Source organism: Etheostoma spectabile, chromosome 8 (genome assembly GCF_008692095.1).
Source record: "Etheostoma spectabile isolate EspeVRDwgs_2016 chromosome 8, UIUC_Espe_1.0, whole genome shotgun sequence".
Lineage (NCBI taxonomy): Eukaryota > Metazoa > Chordata > Actinopteri > Perciformes > Percidae > Etheostoma > Etheostoma spectabile.
In genome coordinates, this window is record NC_045740.1 from 14,463,037 (window position 1) to 14,475,188 (window position 12,152).

Sequence of the window (12,152 nt, forward strand, 5' to 3'; positions counted from 1 at the left end):
TGTGATTACGCGAGCACAGGCTCGTAAATTCGGTGTGAAACTGTTGATTGTTCTGAGTCGTTTATGGCTACATTAGATGGTGAGCTTATTTGTCCAGTGTCTCTGCTACCGAAAGTGTAACAAAGTGTGAAAAAGTTACTAAATGTGTAACGAGTTTGATCTTTTTCTGCTGAACTAGACTGAGTTAAACGTGACCCGAGAAATGTTAATTGATGCTCAGATGAATGATCCGTCTCTAACTTTGTGTCTGTCCTCTGTTGTAGCCGCTGAGGACGACAGCAAGCCTGGATTTTTCTAAGCAGCGGTGTCTTGATGCGACGGTGGATATTGACTCCAGTGAGATACGCGTTTGAATAGGTGGTTGGTGCCGACCGATTATCGTGTCCAAATTTTGAGTCTTGCACATGACTCCAGTTTGGCTGGACACTTGGGTGTTAAAAAAACTTCAACGTGTGTTGCGCAATTCTTTTGGCCCGGTTTAAAATCTGACGTAACAAGTACCGCGCAGCTGTCACATATGTCAAGTGGGGAAAACCCAATCAAACTGTCCTCCGGCACCACTTCATCCGATTCCTGTGCTTGGTGAGCCGTTTGAGAGGAGGTTGATGATTTGTGGGGTCCGTTGCCACAACTAAATCAGGACATCAGTATATTTTGACTGTGATGTGCGCTGCGACGCGGTACCCAGAGGCCATTCCACTGCGCACCCTCAGAGCTAAACCCGTTGTGAAAGCGCTCATTAAATTCTTCACAACTTTTGGTTTGCCCAAAACTATACAGAGTGACCAAGGTACAAATTTTATGTCCAAACGTTTGCACAAGTGATGAGAGAGTTAAAAGTTAAACATGTAACATCGAGTCCTTACCATCCAGAGTCCCAAGGAGCACTTGAGAGGTTCCACCAAACCTTAAAATCCATGTTGCGTAAATACTGTCTCGAGTCCAGCAGAGAGTGGGATGAAGGTCTCCCTCTTCTGTTATTTGCGGTGCGTGAAACTACGCAGGAATCGTTGGGTTTCAGTCCTTGTGAGTTGGTGTTCGGTCATACCGTGTGTGGTCCTCTTCGTCTTCTTAAGGATAAGTGGTTGTCCGAGTCGCCAAAAGTTGAGCATAATGTGCTTGATTATGTCAGTTCTTTTCGTGAGCGTCTTAACTATGTGTGTCAGTTAGCCCGTGATAACATGACACACAGTCAGGTTAAGATGAAGCGTGGCTATGATAAAAAGTCTGTTCTTCGTGTTTTTCAGTCAGGTGAGAAAGTTTTGGTGCTGCTGCCGTTACCTGGATCTAGTCTGCAGTCTCGGTTTTCGGGTCCATATATAGTGGATAGGAAAATCAGTGACACGGACTACGTTGTGCTAACACCAGACCGGAAGAGAAAATCCAGAGTATGTCATGTTAACATGCTGAAACATTACTTTTCCAGAGTGAGAGATTCCCCGCCGTCTCCCGCTGTGCCTGTGATGTCCGTGCCTGCTCCTCAGTACATTCTGGCTGATGATGGTTTGGCGGAGAAAAGTGGATTGATGCCGGCCGCTCGTTTAAGAAATTCAGAGGTATTGTGTAACTTAGAGGTCTTTTTGTCCCATCTATCTGATTCGGCCCGTGCGCAGATTGTAGACTTGATTGAGGATAACTTATTGCTTTTCTCTGACCATCCCAGGCAAACGTCGGTCCTATATCACGATATTGATGTGGAGGACCACAAACCCATAAAGCAACACGCATACAGAGTGAATCCGGCGAAAAGAGCTATGATGCAGCAGGAGGTGAATTATCTGGTTGAGCATGGGTTGGCTGTTCCCAGTGTAAGCGCGTGGAGCTCACCCTGTGTTCTAGTTCCGAAACCTGATAATACCCCTCGTTTTTGTAATGATTACCGCAAAGTGAATTCAGTTACTAAACCCGATCTTTTCCGCTCCTAGGATGGAGGATTGCATAGACCGTGTAGGCTCCGCCAAGTATGTGACGAAGCTGGACCTGTTAAAAGGTTACTGGCAAGTTCCTTAAACACAAGGTCGGAGATATCTGCTTTCGTTACAACCTGATATTTTCTCCAGTACACCGTCATGCCGTCGTCGGATTGCGTAACGCGCCCGCTACGTTCCAGCGGTTAATGCGCATCGTTTATCTGGGTCGATAATTGCGAAGCATATTTGGATGATGTGTGCTATTCCTCAGACTGGACTGACCATCTTAATACATTGTCCCTTATTTTTAGTGTTCCGTGAGGCTTCCCTCACTCTTAACCTCGCGAAATGGAGTTTGGGAGAGCCACTGTTACCTATTTGGGTAAGCAGGTAGGTCAGGGGCAGGTGCGTCCTTTAGCTGCAAAAGTGCAGGCGATTATCGATTTTCGGTCCCACAGTCCAAGAAGGCATTGGTCGCTTTCTGGAATGTGTGGATATTACCGTGGTTTTTGTCGCAACTTTTCTGAGGTGGTGGTTCTCTCACGGGCCTCGTAAGCCCTTTAAAGGAGTTTGTGTGGTCTCCGGCGTGCCAAGCTGCGTTGAGTCTGCCAAAGCTTGGTGTAGTGCCCCTGTTCTCGCTGCCCCCTGTTTTTGCGTCCCTTAAACTGGAGGTAGACGCCAGCGCTTACGGTGCAGGCGCTGTGTTCTGCAGGAGGATGGTCACGGCGATGACCATTCTGTCTGTTACTTCTCCAAAAAGTTTAACAAACATCAGTAAACTACAGCACCATCGAAAAGGAAGCGTTAGCTCTCTTTTTGCTTTGCAGTATTTTGAGGTTTATCTCGGGTCTAGTCACAGCCTATCACGTTTTTACTGATCATAATCCGTTGATATTCCTCGCAAATATGCGAAACTCCAACCAGGCTTATGCGTTGGTCACTTTTACAAGATTTTAACTTACAGATCTGCCATAAGAAGGGTACCGAAACATAAGGCAGACGCCTTGTCCAGGTGTGCTCGCATCTAAGTTGAGACAGGGGGGGGGGTTGGTTCAGTTTTTAGTTGTGGGGGTGTTACGACTGGGGTCGTGTTTGGTGTGTCGCTGTGTGTGGTGTGGTGTGTGTGTGTGGTGCATGTCCTATTCTCTCTCCCTAGTAAATAGGCTGTGCCGTCGCTCGGTGCTGATTGGTGGGGTCCGCTGAGTCCTACTCGTGATTGGCGGCAGCTGCGCACCATGTCCATATAAAGGGCCAAGATGGCGACCGTCGGAGAGAGAAAGAGGGAAGCCAGCAGGCCGTCTCCGTTTCTCCTCGCCTCCCAACCTGCACACTTTGTTTCTTTGATTGTGTAAAGTTCAGTTCTAATCGTAGGGTGGCATTTAATGTGTTTAGTTTTCTCCTGTTTTGTTTAGTTAGGAAGGTAAGTCATTGTTGTTCTGGGCCCGTATGGTTTGTGGTTATCTTATCTTTCTTCAAGCAGGGTAGTTTGTTGTTGTTTTTAATAATAGGCCACCTACAGTTAGTTAGTTTGTTTCTTTGTTTACTTAACGTTTATGTGAACACATAAAGTATATGATGTGTCCAATAAAAATATTGGGACCTACTATGTTTTGTGGCTGCTGGGGGACGGGGATTAATGGGGATAATTAAATCGCTTATGTTGCGTCCTAGGCACCCCTGACTGGGGCGTAACACAGTCGAGATGGTAGGGTCAGAATTTGGCGTCTACAACATGAAAGCATGGATCCTCCTGCCTTGTATCAAGTTCAGGTTAGGCTGGTGGTGGTGGTGTCATGGTGTGGGGAATATTTCTTGGCACTCTTTGGGCCTTGGTACCAATTGAGCATCGTTGCAACGCCACAGCCTACCTGAGTATTGTTGCTGACCATGTCCATCCCTTTATGACCATAATGTACCCAACTTCTGATGGCTACTTCACAGGATAATGCACCATGTCATAAAGCTGGAATCATCACAGACGGTTTCTTGAACATGACAATGAGTTCGCTGTACCAAATGGCCTCCACAGTCACCAGATCTCAATCCAATAGAGCATCTTTGGGATGTGGTGGAACGGGAGATTCGCATCATGGATTTGCAGCCGACAAATCTGCGGCAACTGTGTGAGCCATCATGTCAATATGGACAAACTCCCTGAGGAATGCTTCCAGCACCTTGTTGAATCTATGCCACAAAAGATTGAGGCAGTTCTGAAGGCAAAAGGGGTCCAACCCGTTACTAGCATGTGGGTACCTAATAAAGTGGCCGGTGAGTGTGTGTGTGTGTATTATATATATATATATAAATATATATATATATAATATATATATATTATCTATATAAAAAAACTTTCTGCTGCTATTCGGAAAGGATGTCTCAGAATTTCGGTGTAATGACAATAAAGATTTATCTATCTATCTATCTACCTACCCACCCACTTAACAATATACTTTTCTATGTACCCTGATCTCACCTCTATCCATGGGTTCTTGTCATGTGCAGCGGCGCTCCAGGCGTTAACCAGTCCCTTGTTGTGGAGGCGGCTGAGCTCAGGCCCCCAGCGCTGCAGGCCCAGCAGGCTGTAACGGACTGATGAAGCAGAGATCTGGGACTCAGCGATGCCCCCTCCCTCCATGCCAAGCAGAGAAATACAGCCTGCCGAGGAAAAGGTGGAGTGGGGGGCAGATTCTGACATTAGTGTAAGATTTCCCACTGTGGCCCTAATGCAAATTTGGCATACAGTTCTGCTACTGAACATACAATTTAGACAAAATGTTACTATGGCTGTAGAGAAGAATGGGGAATGCACAATGAGAAGGACTGATCATTATAAGAAAGTGAAATGTCTGAGTAAATGGTCGCATAATCAAAATCTTATACACATTCAGCTACATCTCTGCATATGATTACCTTCACTCAGGCCTTCACTCAAGCTAAGCTTAAAGTCATTAAGATGCAGAGCTTTGAATCAGCTTAATTGAATAAATTATTGATTTCTCATTGAGCAGGCTCTCTACATGCTGCCTATTGATCATCCTAAAAAGCCCCAGCCTGGCCACCCTTCTAAATCATATCATCATTATTCTTCCTTCAGTTGATATATTTATATAATGCTGGCAATAATAGCAACATTACATATGGATTTTGTGTGCCTGTATTCATATGTGTTGTTAGTTAACTTGAATAAATGTGAAATTATTGTGAAAAACACAATTTATACCTAGTAAAATTAAGTTGTTTTATATTTTCTGACTGTTGACTGGTCACACTTACGCAGTTGGCAATGTTTGCCCACATAAGGGGACGGGCAGTGGCATTTGAAATCTCCGTCTAGGTCCCTGCAGGTGCCACCATTCTGGCATGGCTGGCCGGCACAGTCATTCACATCTGCAGAGAGATAAACCACACCGTCGCTTACTGAAGTCATAATCCCAAAAAGCTTACTGATCAACGGTTATCAGCCAGTCTGAAAGCAGATCACAGTTAGTTAGAAGTGTGAGTGAAGATCACAGGTTATGCTTAAGAGACAGGGATGGATATTTCTTCATCTGATTCACACTGAAGTTAGTTGAAGCCATGCCAACAGGACTGGAACTGTAGTAGAGAGGCTAAGAGAGAAGAGCTTGTTACTTGTTATTAGACTAGACGTAACCATAATAAAGATATCTAGCAGCAAAGAATCAGGTGCAACAGGAGATCATGTGGTCAGGAAGGGGTAGTTAATGACAAGGTCCCAAGAGTTAATGCGTTTAGCTGGGCGAGTTTGAAAATTAGCTTTACAAAAAACCTTCATGATACATGCTGCTTTAAAAGAAGAGTTGTGTATCATTAAGGGCCATTTTAGTGCAATGTATGTTTCATTTCCTTGTAACTCTTTGTATTGCCTCTTGAGGGCGTCCTCACCAACATTATTTGCCCAGCTCAAACGCTGTGCTAGATAGGTCAGAAAGGAGGAAAACGAATCAGCAGAATGAAACAGGAATAAACTCCTTTTCATCTCTCCCCCACAAGAACTGTCAGTGTGACTAAACCAGCTTTGAACACGCTCTATATTGACCGCATACACAAGGAACAAGGCACACATTTAGCTGATTGTATAGATGACTGCACACCAGAAGAAAGGGGGTATCAGTCAGTCTCTGAAGCTTTAATCCTCAATTGTTGTTATTATGGAAGAAAATGCACGCAAACAACCCAGGCGCACCAACGTTACGTTTCAATCCAACAAACACACACATGGCAGCATCTCCCTGCCCACATGCTCTCTCCATAAATAGCTCCTTGTCCAAACATTCATTTTCACAGTCACAGGAGAAATACAGTCATTTTGAAATGCGCATCCACAAACTCTGGATAACGAGGTCCACAGTCATAACACCCCTGACCTTTTAGCAGCGACAGCTGAATTTTTAAACATCAAGCTCGCTACACTTTGTAAATACTATCTTTGATCAATTTACTGTCTTGTTGGAACAAGTGAAAAAGTAGCAGCTACCTCTGTCTGTATGCAGATATGGTGACATATTAACAATATCAGGGTATCTTCGTGTTTTTGAGGCTATGGGACATTTGAATGAAACTCTTTCAAACTATAAAAAAAGCAGAATGTGTACTGCTAAATTGGTTAGGTCAGTTTTGGATTAAGACGTGTTCAACAACCAAATAACGTTTAGTCAGTTAGCAGCATTAGCTCAAAAACATCAAAAGGTTATAAAAAGGTTATTCCTATTCACATCATTTCTTTGATTAAAAGCAGACAGACATTTCACGAGGATGGATGAAAAGATTTATCATTTAGTTGCTGCATGGGGTACAAATATAAGAGTGCATAGTATTTGAGTAGCTTTCTTATGCGTCCTGACATCAGACTTGAAGAGGCTTACTGGACTAATGGCTCCATGATGTCTCACTTTCTGGCATACACACCAAGATCTCAGGTCATCCCATGTCAGAGAATCCGCCCACACCTACAACCCAGAGACCTATATTAGTAATCGCTGAAAGGTGACGATGGAAGAAAACTCTAGACATGTGTCAGCTGGTGACTTTCGCTGCAGTAAGAGGATTGGGCACCAGGAGGACTATACAGTCTGGTCAGCTCCAGGGTCTAATCCAGGGGTCTTCAACAGGGGGTCCGCGACCCCTAGGGGGTCCGCGGAGGTACTGCATGGGGGTCGCGAAAGTTTTGGTTGATTAGACTTTTTTTTATATCCCCCCCCCTGCAATTTTTTCCACTAATTGAAATGTCTTTAAATACACATTAACATGAATTCAACACACTGTAGTAAACAGATAAATGGAGGCAGAAGATGTCTTTCAGTCATCAATGCACACATGGCACTATAGGACCAGTTTGATATAACACAATTTTATACAATATATATATAATTAGGGGGTCCCTGCTCCATCTCGCCATCAGTTTGGGGGTCCTTGGCCTGGAAAACGTTGAAGACCCCTGGTCTAATCCATTTACCTGACAACCAGAGGGGGGTCAGGTGAGGGAGGAACTTGAGGAGCATGCATCCGTCCTGAGAAAGTATGCAAAATTCTGGAAACATTTCTACCACTTATAATGGGAATTAGCATAAATAAAATGGAATTGTATAGGGTTATTTGCTCAGGTTGTATTTACCATGTCATTTGCAGATAGAAACAAACTTTTTTATGATATTATAAGCCAACATTTTCCATTCATTTGTCAAATACAATGTGAAATGAGCCATGTGGCCAAGTTAACTATTGAAGGAAGGGACTTTAAAATTTGAGCCGACAATGAGGGCTTTGTGCAATATTTTAAAGTGAACAAATTTCCTGAGACAGTTAAAGGAAAATGTAGATTCACTACTGCAAAAGGCCTATAGTTTTATTTGTAGGACTATACATAGCTAAAATGTAAACACTCATAGCGCTCTGTAACCATTAAATACATTTCCAAAGATGCTTCAGGGTGAAAACCTTGTTACTCCAAAAAGCCAACCAAGAAAAACAATACTGTCATCTAATCAGCTGTTACATATTTAGCAATATCCACTATAAGCACACTGTTTGCATAACGTTTGTGGCACATGCTAGCCAGACCACCACTCCATGGCCTGTTTCCAACAAACCCTATAGCTACACTACAACAAAATACAGAGCGTCAATATTCGTCTCAGCATGAAGCAAAAACCAATACAAATCTCATGCGGCTTGGTTGAAACCTGATCCTGATCGATGCAAGGCCAAGGTCAGCTGGAAGTGCATATGGTGATCAGCAAAGCTAAATACGTCCAGGATCTGTGTTGCAGCTAGCAGAACTTGGGCCTAAAATAAGGCATCTGCCCTTAATATACTCAAAACTAAGTTTTAAGAAAGTAAACCATCTGTGATTGTTTGAAAACAACACTGTTCCCTATAATACCAAAGAGCAGTAACTGTGTGAGGAAAGAAAACCTTTGTCCGCACAAATGTATTGTCCAATACTGTAAATGCATAGTATAATTGTTATGAACATAAACATTCCAGCTTTTAGTCATGAATTTGCAATGGGTATCCTGCAGAGCAGAAAAGTTAGTCCTTTCTTCCATCCAATGACAACAGGAAATAAGGAAATTACATTTTTTTGTTCAACGCTTTCACTGTTGTTGGTCTACCAACTAAGGGGGAGAGATCTAAAGGCATTATGGTCACCAGATAAAACCACAATGGCATTATTAAATTTAAAAAGCCCAAAGCTTTCTAGATGTGTAATTTGCTGTTCACTTTGTAGACTAGCTAAAGTATACCAGAGAGCGACAGAAGCACCCAGAATAGCTTCGAATCAGATTTCTGCACTCTTTTTGGAGGGATGCAGAGCTCGGAGATATAACTTCTGATGTCATCAAGTATATTTCCAGAGTATATTATTTAAAGCTTGGTTTCTAAGCTCTCACTCTGAATAGATCAAGGCATGGTGACATCAGATCCTGTGCACTGGTAAATGATAGCTGTGGTTGTAGGAATTTCAATGTCTTAAGCATTTTAACATCTATATTATTGCATTTATGCAGTATGAACTAAATATTATTGCATTTATTGTCAGATCAGCCCACCTCAACTCAGAATGTATAACTGCTACAGTAAGTTCTTACATGTGTTAACTTTTTTTCTTTTACATATAGAAGTAACATCTTAATCAGAGAAATAAAGTGCCATCAAACTGACAAAGTCAAGACTTAACGTCCCCGTGGTTTAAATAAAAAAGGGAGTCTTGGAAGTTTTAAATGTTGGATTTCCCCCTGCTGAACGTCTAGTTATTCAAAACCACATTATAGTTACATAGTTACACAAATGTGGTTGTTATAGTTTCTGAAGGATCTCAAGCAAGTCGCTCAACCCCCAACTGTTGTGTGTTCAACAGAAGAGGAGTTACGGATGTGAATATGCAATACTTAACTATATTGGTGAATACCAGAATGCGGATGAAAAAAGCTCAGGAAACCTATTTTGATTAAAAAGGGATTAAAGTAATTAATTAACCAACTTAATTTAATAGTTTACTAGTTTTAGCAGAGTCTGGGTAAATGGGTTTACTGTTAATCTTGTACTTTCTACAGCAAGATTATTTCTAATTACACCAACCTGAAGGCATGTCTCAACACTTAACTGTGTTTCAACACATATGATTTTAGTTTCCACAGTCATATCAGCTGTTACATATCTATGAGAACATCCTCGGTGGTTAACTGTAATAACCATTTTGCTGTTGTGTTGTTGATGTTTATCTCATCAGTCAAAATTACTAACAGTTGCTTCTGTTACTTAAGATCATGTTGTGATTGCTGGTAAGCAGCTTGGGAATCTAACCTGTGTGGTTTGGATGATCTGTACGGTTCCTGCTGCCTCAAAAACATCCAGAGCATACTCAAAGATCCATCTCATCCTGGACACTCTGCTTGAACTGCTGCCCTGAGGCAGACATTTCAGGACATTTAACACACAAACAAACAGACTAAAAAACTGTTTTTATCCAAGAACCATAATTGAACTTAATGCCACTTGAGTTGATTGTGCAGTGAATGTCTTACTTGTGTGGTATATACACACACATTTATTTATTTATCTATCTGCTTTGCACTTTTACTGATGTTCTGCACTAAAATGCCTGCATTCAATTTTGTTGTACATGTACAATCACAATACAGACAATACAATACTATTCTCTATTCTAACGGAACAATCTAGTTTGTTTAATGCAGACAATTGTGAACCAGGAAATGCCAGTCAGACGATACTCACGCGCACACACACACATACATATATTATATACACAAACAAACACACCCTGTACTCAATAGGGGGCATTGAACCCAGTCTGCCCACACTACCACATCCTTAGAGGAGCTGAAAACTCTCCCAAAACAAGAGAAAGAGCAGCACACTCATACACACCCCCTTTGACGACTTATAAGAAGCAAATAACTGATTTAATCTTATGAAAATCTGGGATTTTGAAGCCGTAACTAGAAAGACTCCTTCTTCCATCTCCATTTCCATCCATCTGCTTTGGCCCAAAGTTAAGTCAACAGCTATTGACATCGCTCTCACTCCCTTGCTCTCGCTGTCTTTCCCTCCATACTTGAGTCTCCCCATACACTTACTCACACACACCCTCCTCAGCAATCTATAAAAGGCTTTTAGGCCAATTTGACAGGACAGTCAGAAGTGCTGCAGTCAGACCTGAGTAGTGAGTGTGACATTGTCAGGAGGGCAGACTTAATTCACCGTTCCGCCTCCACATTCACTTTTCCGCCTGGCAACAGTAGCAGCACTGACGTTGCGAGGGCTCTGCGTGGACCGCCACTTTCTGTTGGCTAGACTGGCACAAGGAAAGAACCATGTGTGTATGTGTATGCTAAACAGCCTGTATATGAGAGCATGAGCTGTGTGTGGTTGGTGAACGTCAAAATCTTTTTCCAGTGGAGATTTTCTTCTTCCCTTGATCTATTTCTCAGTGGAATTTCCGGAGAGATTTATTCAGCAATAAAATACATTTGAACAATATATTGGGAAAAACACATTTGTTCTTTGTCGTTATCTTAGTGGTAGTGATTAGTCCACATTCCAAATATTTGCTAATATTTAAATTTTTTTCTTCTTCTATTTATAGTTTTTAAGATGCAGTGATTAGTATGAAAACAATATTTCCTTCTACATCACACAAACCGTAGGAGTGGGCTGCCATGAGCCTCGCCACACACGCACGCACGCACGCAGCTGTGAATGGAGGGGCACCTCACTGACCCAGTAATCGTCAGGTATTTCAGGTGAAATAAATTCCCCTCATCATTGTCCTTGAGGCATTATCTATTTAGTGTAAATGCCTACTTTGAAGAGGGCTCTAATTCTGGTAGCTAAGCTAACAGTAGATGGACTTTTGACTCCGTAAAAGAAAACACCAAAAAAATTTAGTGTTTGCATATATATGGACTGGAGAATTATAGATTAAAGTAGATGGTAACTTGGAAACAACTTGACTGTTTCAGAAGGCAAATAATATAGGTAAACTGATGAGGCGTGAGGGATTTGATCAACATTGTTTTGTTTAAAAGAAAGCTTTCCTGTCTGTGTGGGTTAACTGATAAAAAAAAAAAGGCGGTGTATTGTGGCTAGCCTTGACTCATAATCAAGGAGATAGCACTATCATCTCTCAGGAAATAGTGCTGAACTCAGCAGCTTCTCTGTCTGTGACTTTGTGCTGTATGTTTGTGTGTGTACAGTATCAGTATGTGCAGTTTGTGTGTGTGCCTCCGCATGCAACCAAGACAACAGAGAGCACCTGGATCCAAGAAGGGGACGGACGGACGGACACACACACACACACACACACACAGTTACCTTTTCTTGAATTTAAATCTGCCCATTGGACACCTAGAATAAAAAGGCATACATGATCAAACAAACAATGCACTAGGGCTTTTCCTAAAAGTCCCACTTCTTTCCTACTAAATCACTTCTTTGGGCACACTTGGCCACTGTAATTCTGCCGCCTTCTTGCGCAAACAGTAGCCATCTGTCTTGTGTGCACGGCTGGAGGCAGTTGGAGGAGCACAGCACATGTTCCCACCGTTGTGTGTCTCTCTCTCTCTCTCTCTCTCTCTCTGACCCTGAGTGAACCAACTTGGTCTGAGTGACATGTAAATCCAGCTCCCATAAGGACGACAGCTGTATGTCTGGTAGCCACCACTCACAACAGCTGTCTCCATGTGAGTGTGTCTTGGGTTA

At 42.4% G+C, this 12,152-nt stretch overlaps 1 protein-coding gene across 4 annotated transcripts in view; it reads right to left on the reverse strand.

Annotated features, from left to right (window-relative positions):
- The window catches only part of mfge8b (milk fat globule EGF and factor V/VIII domain containing b), a 34,948-nt gene that overhangs the window by 13,300 nt on the left and 9,496 nt on the right, over positions 1-12,152 (reverse strand). For 2 of the 4 annotated variants that reach the window (XM_032523359.1, XM_032523360.1), the window contains exons 4-6: positions 11,766-11,798; positions 5,184-5,297; positions 4,384-4,565 (exon numbers count right to left, since the gene is read on the reverse strand). In XM_032523359.1, coding sequence (XP_032379250.1) covers positions 4,384-4,565; positions 5,184-5,297; positions 11,766-11,798 — 329 coding nt within the window. The remainder of the gene's footprint in view (positions 1-4,383; positions 4,566-5,183; positions 5,298-11,765; positions 11,799-12,152) is intronic. The other 2 variants (XM_032523362.1, XM_032523363.1) reach the window with 1 other exon arrangement.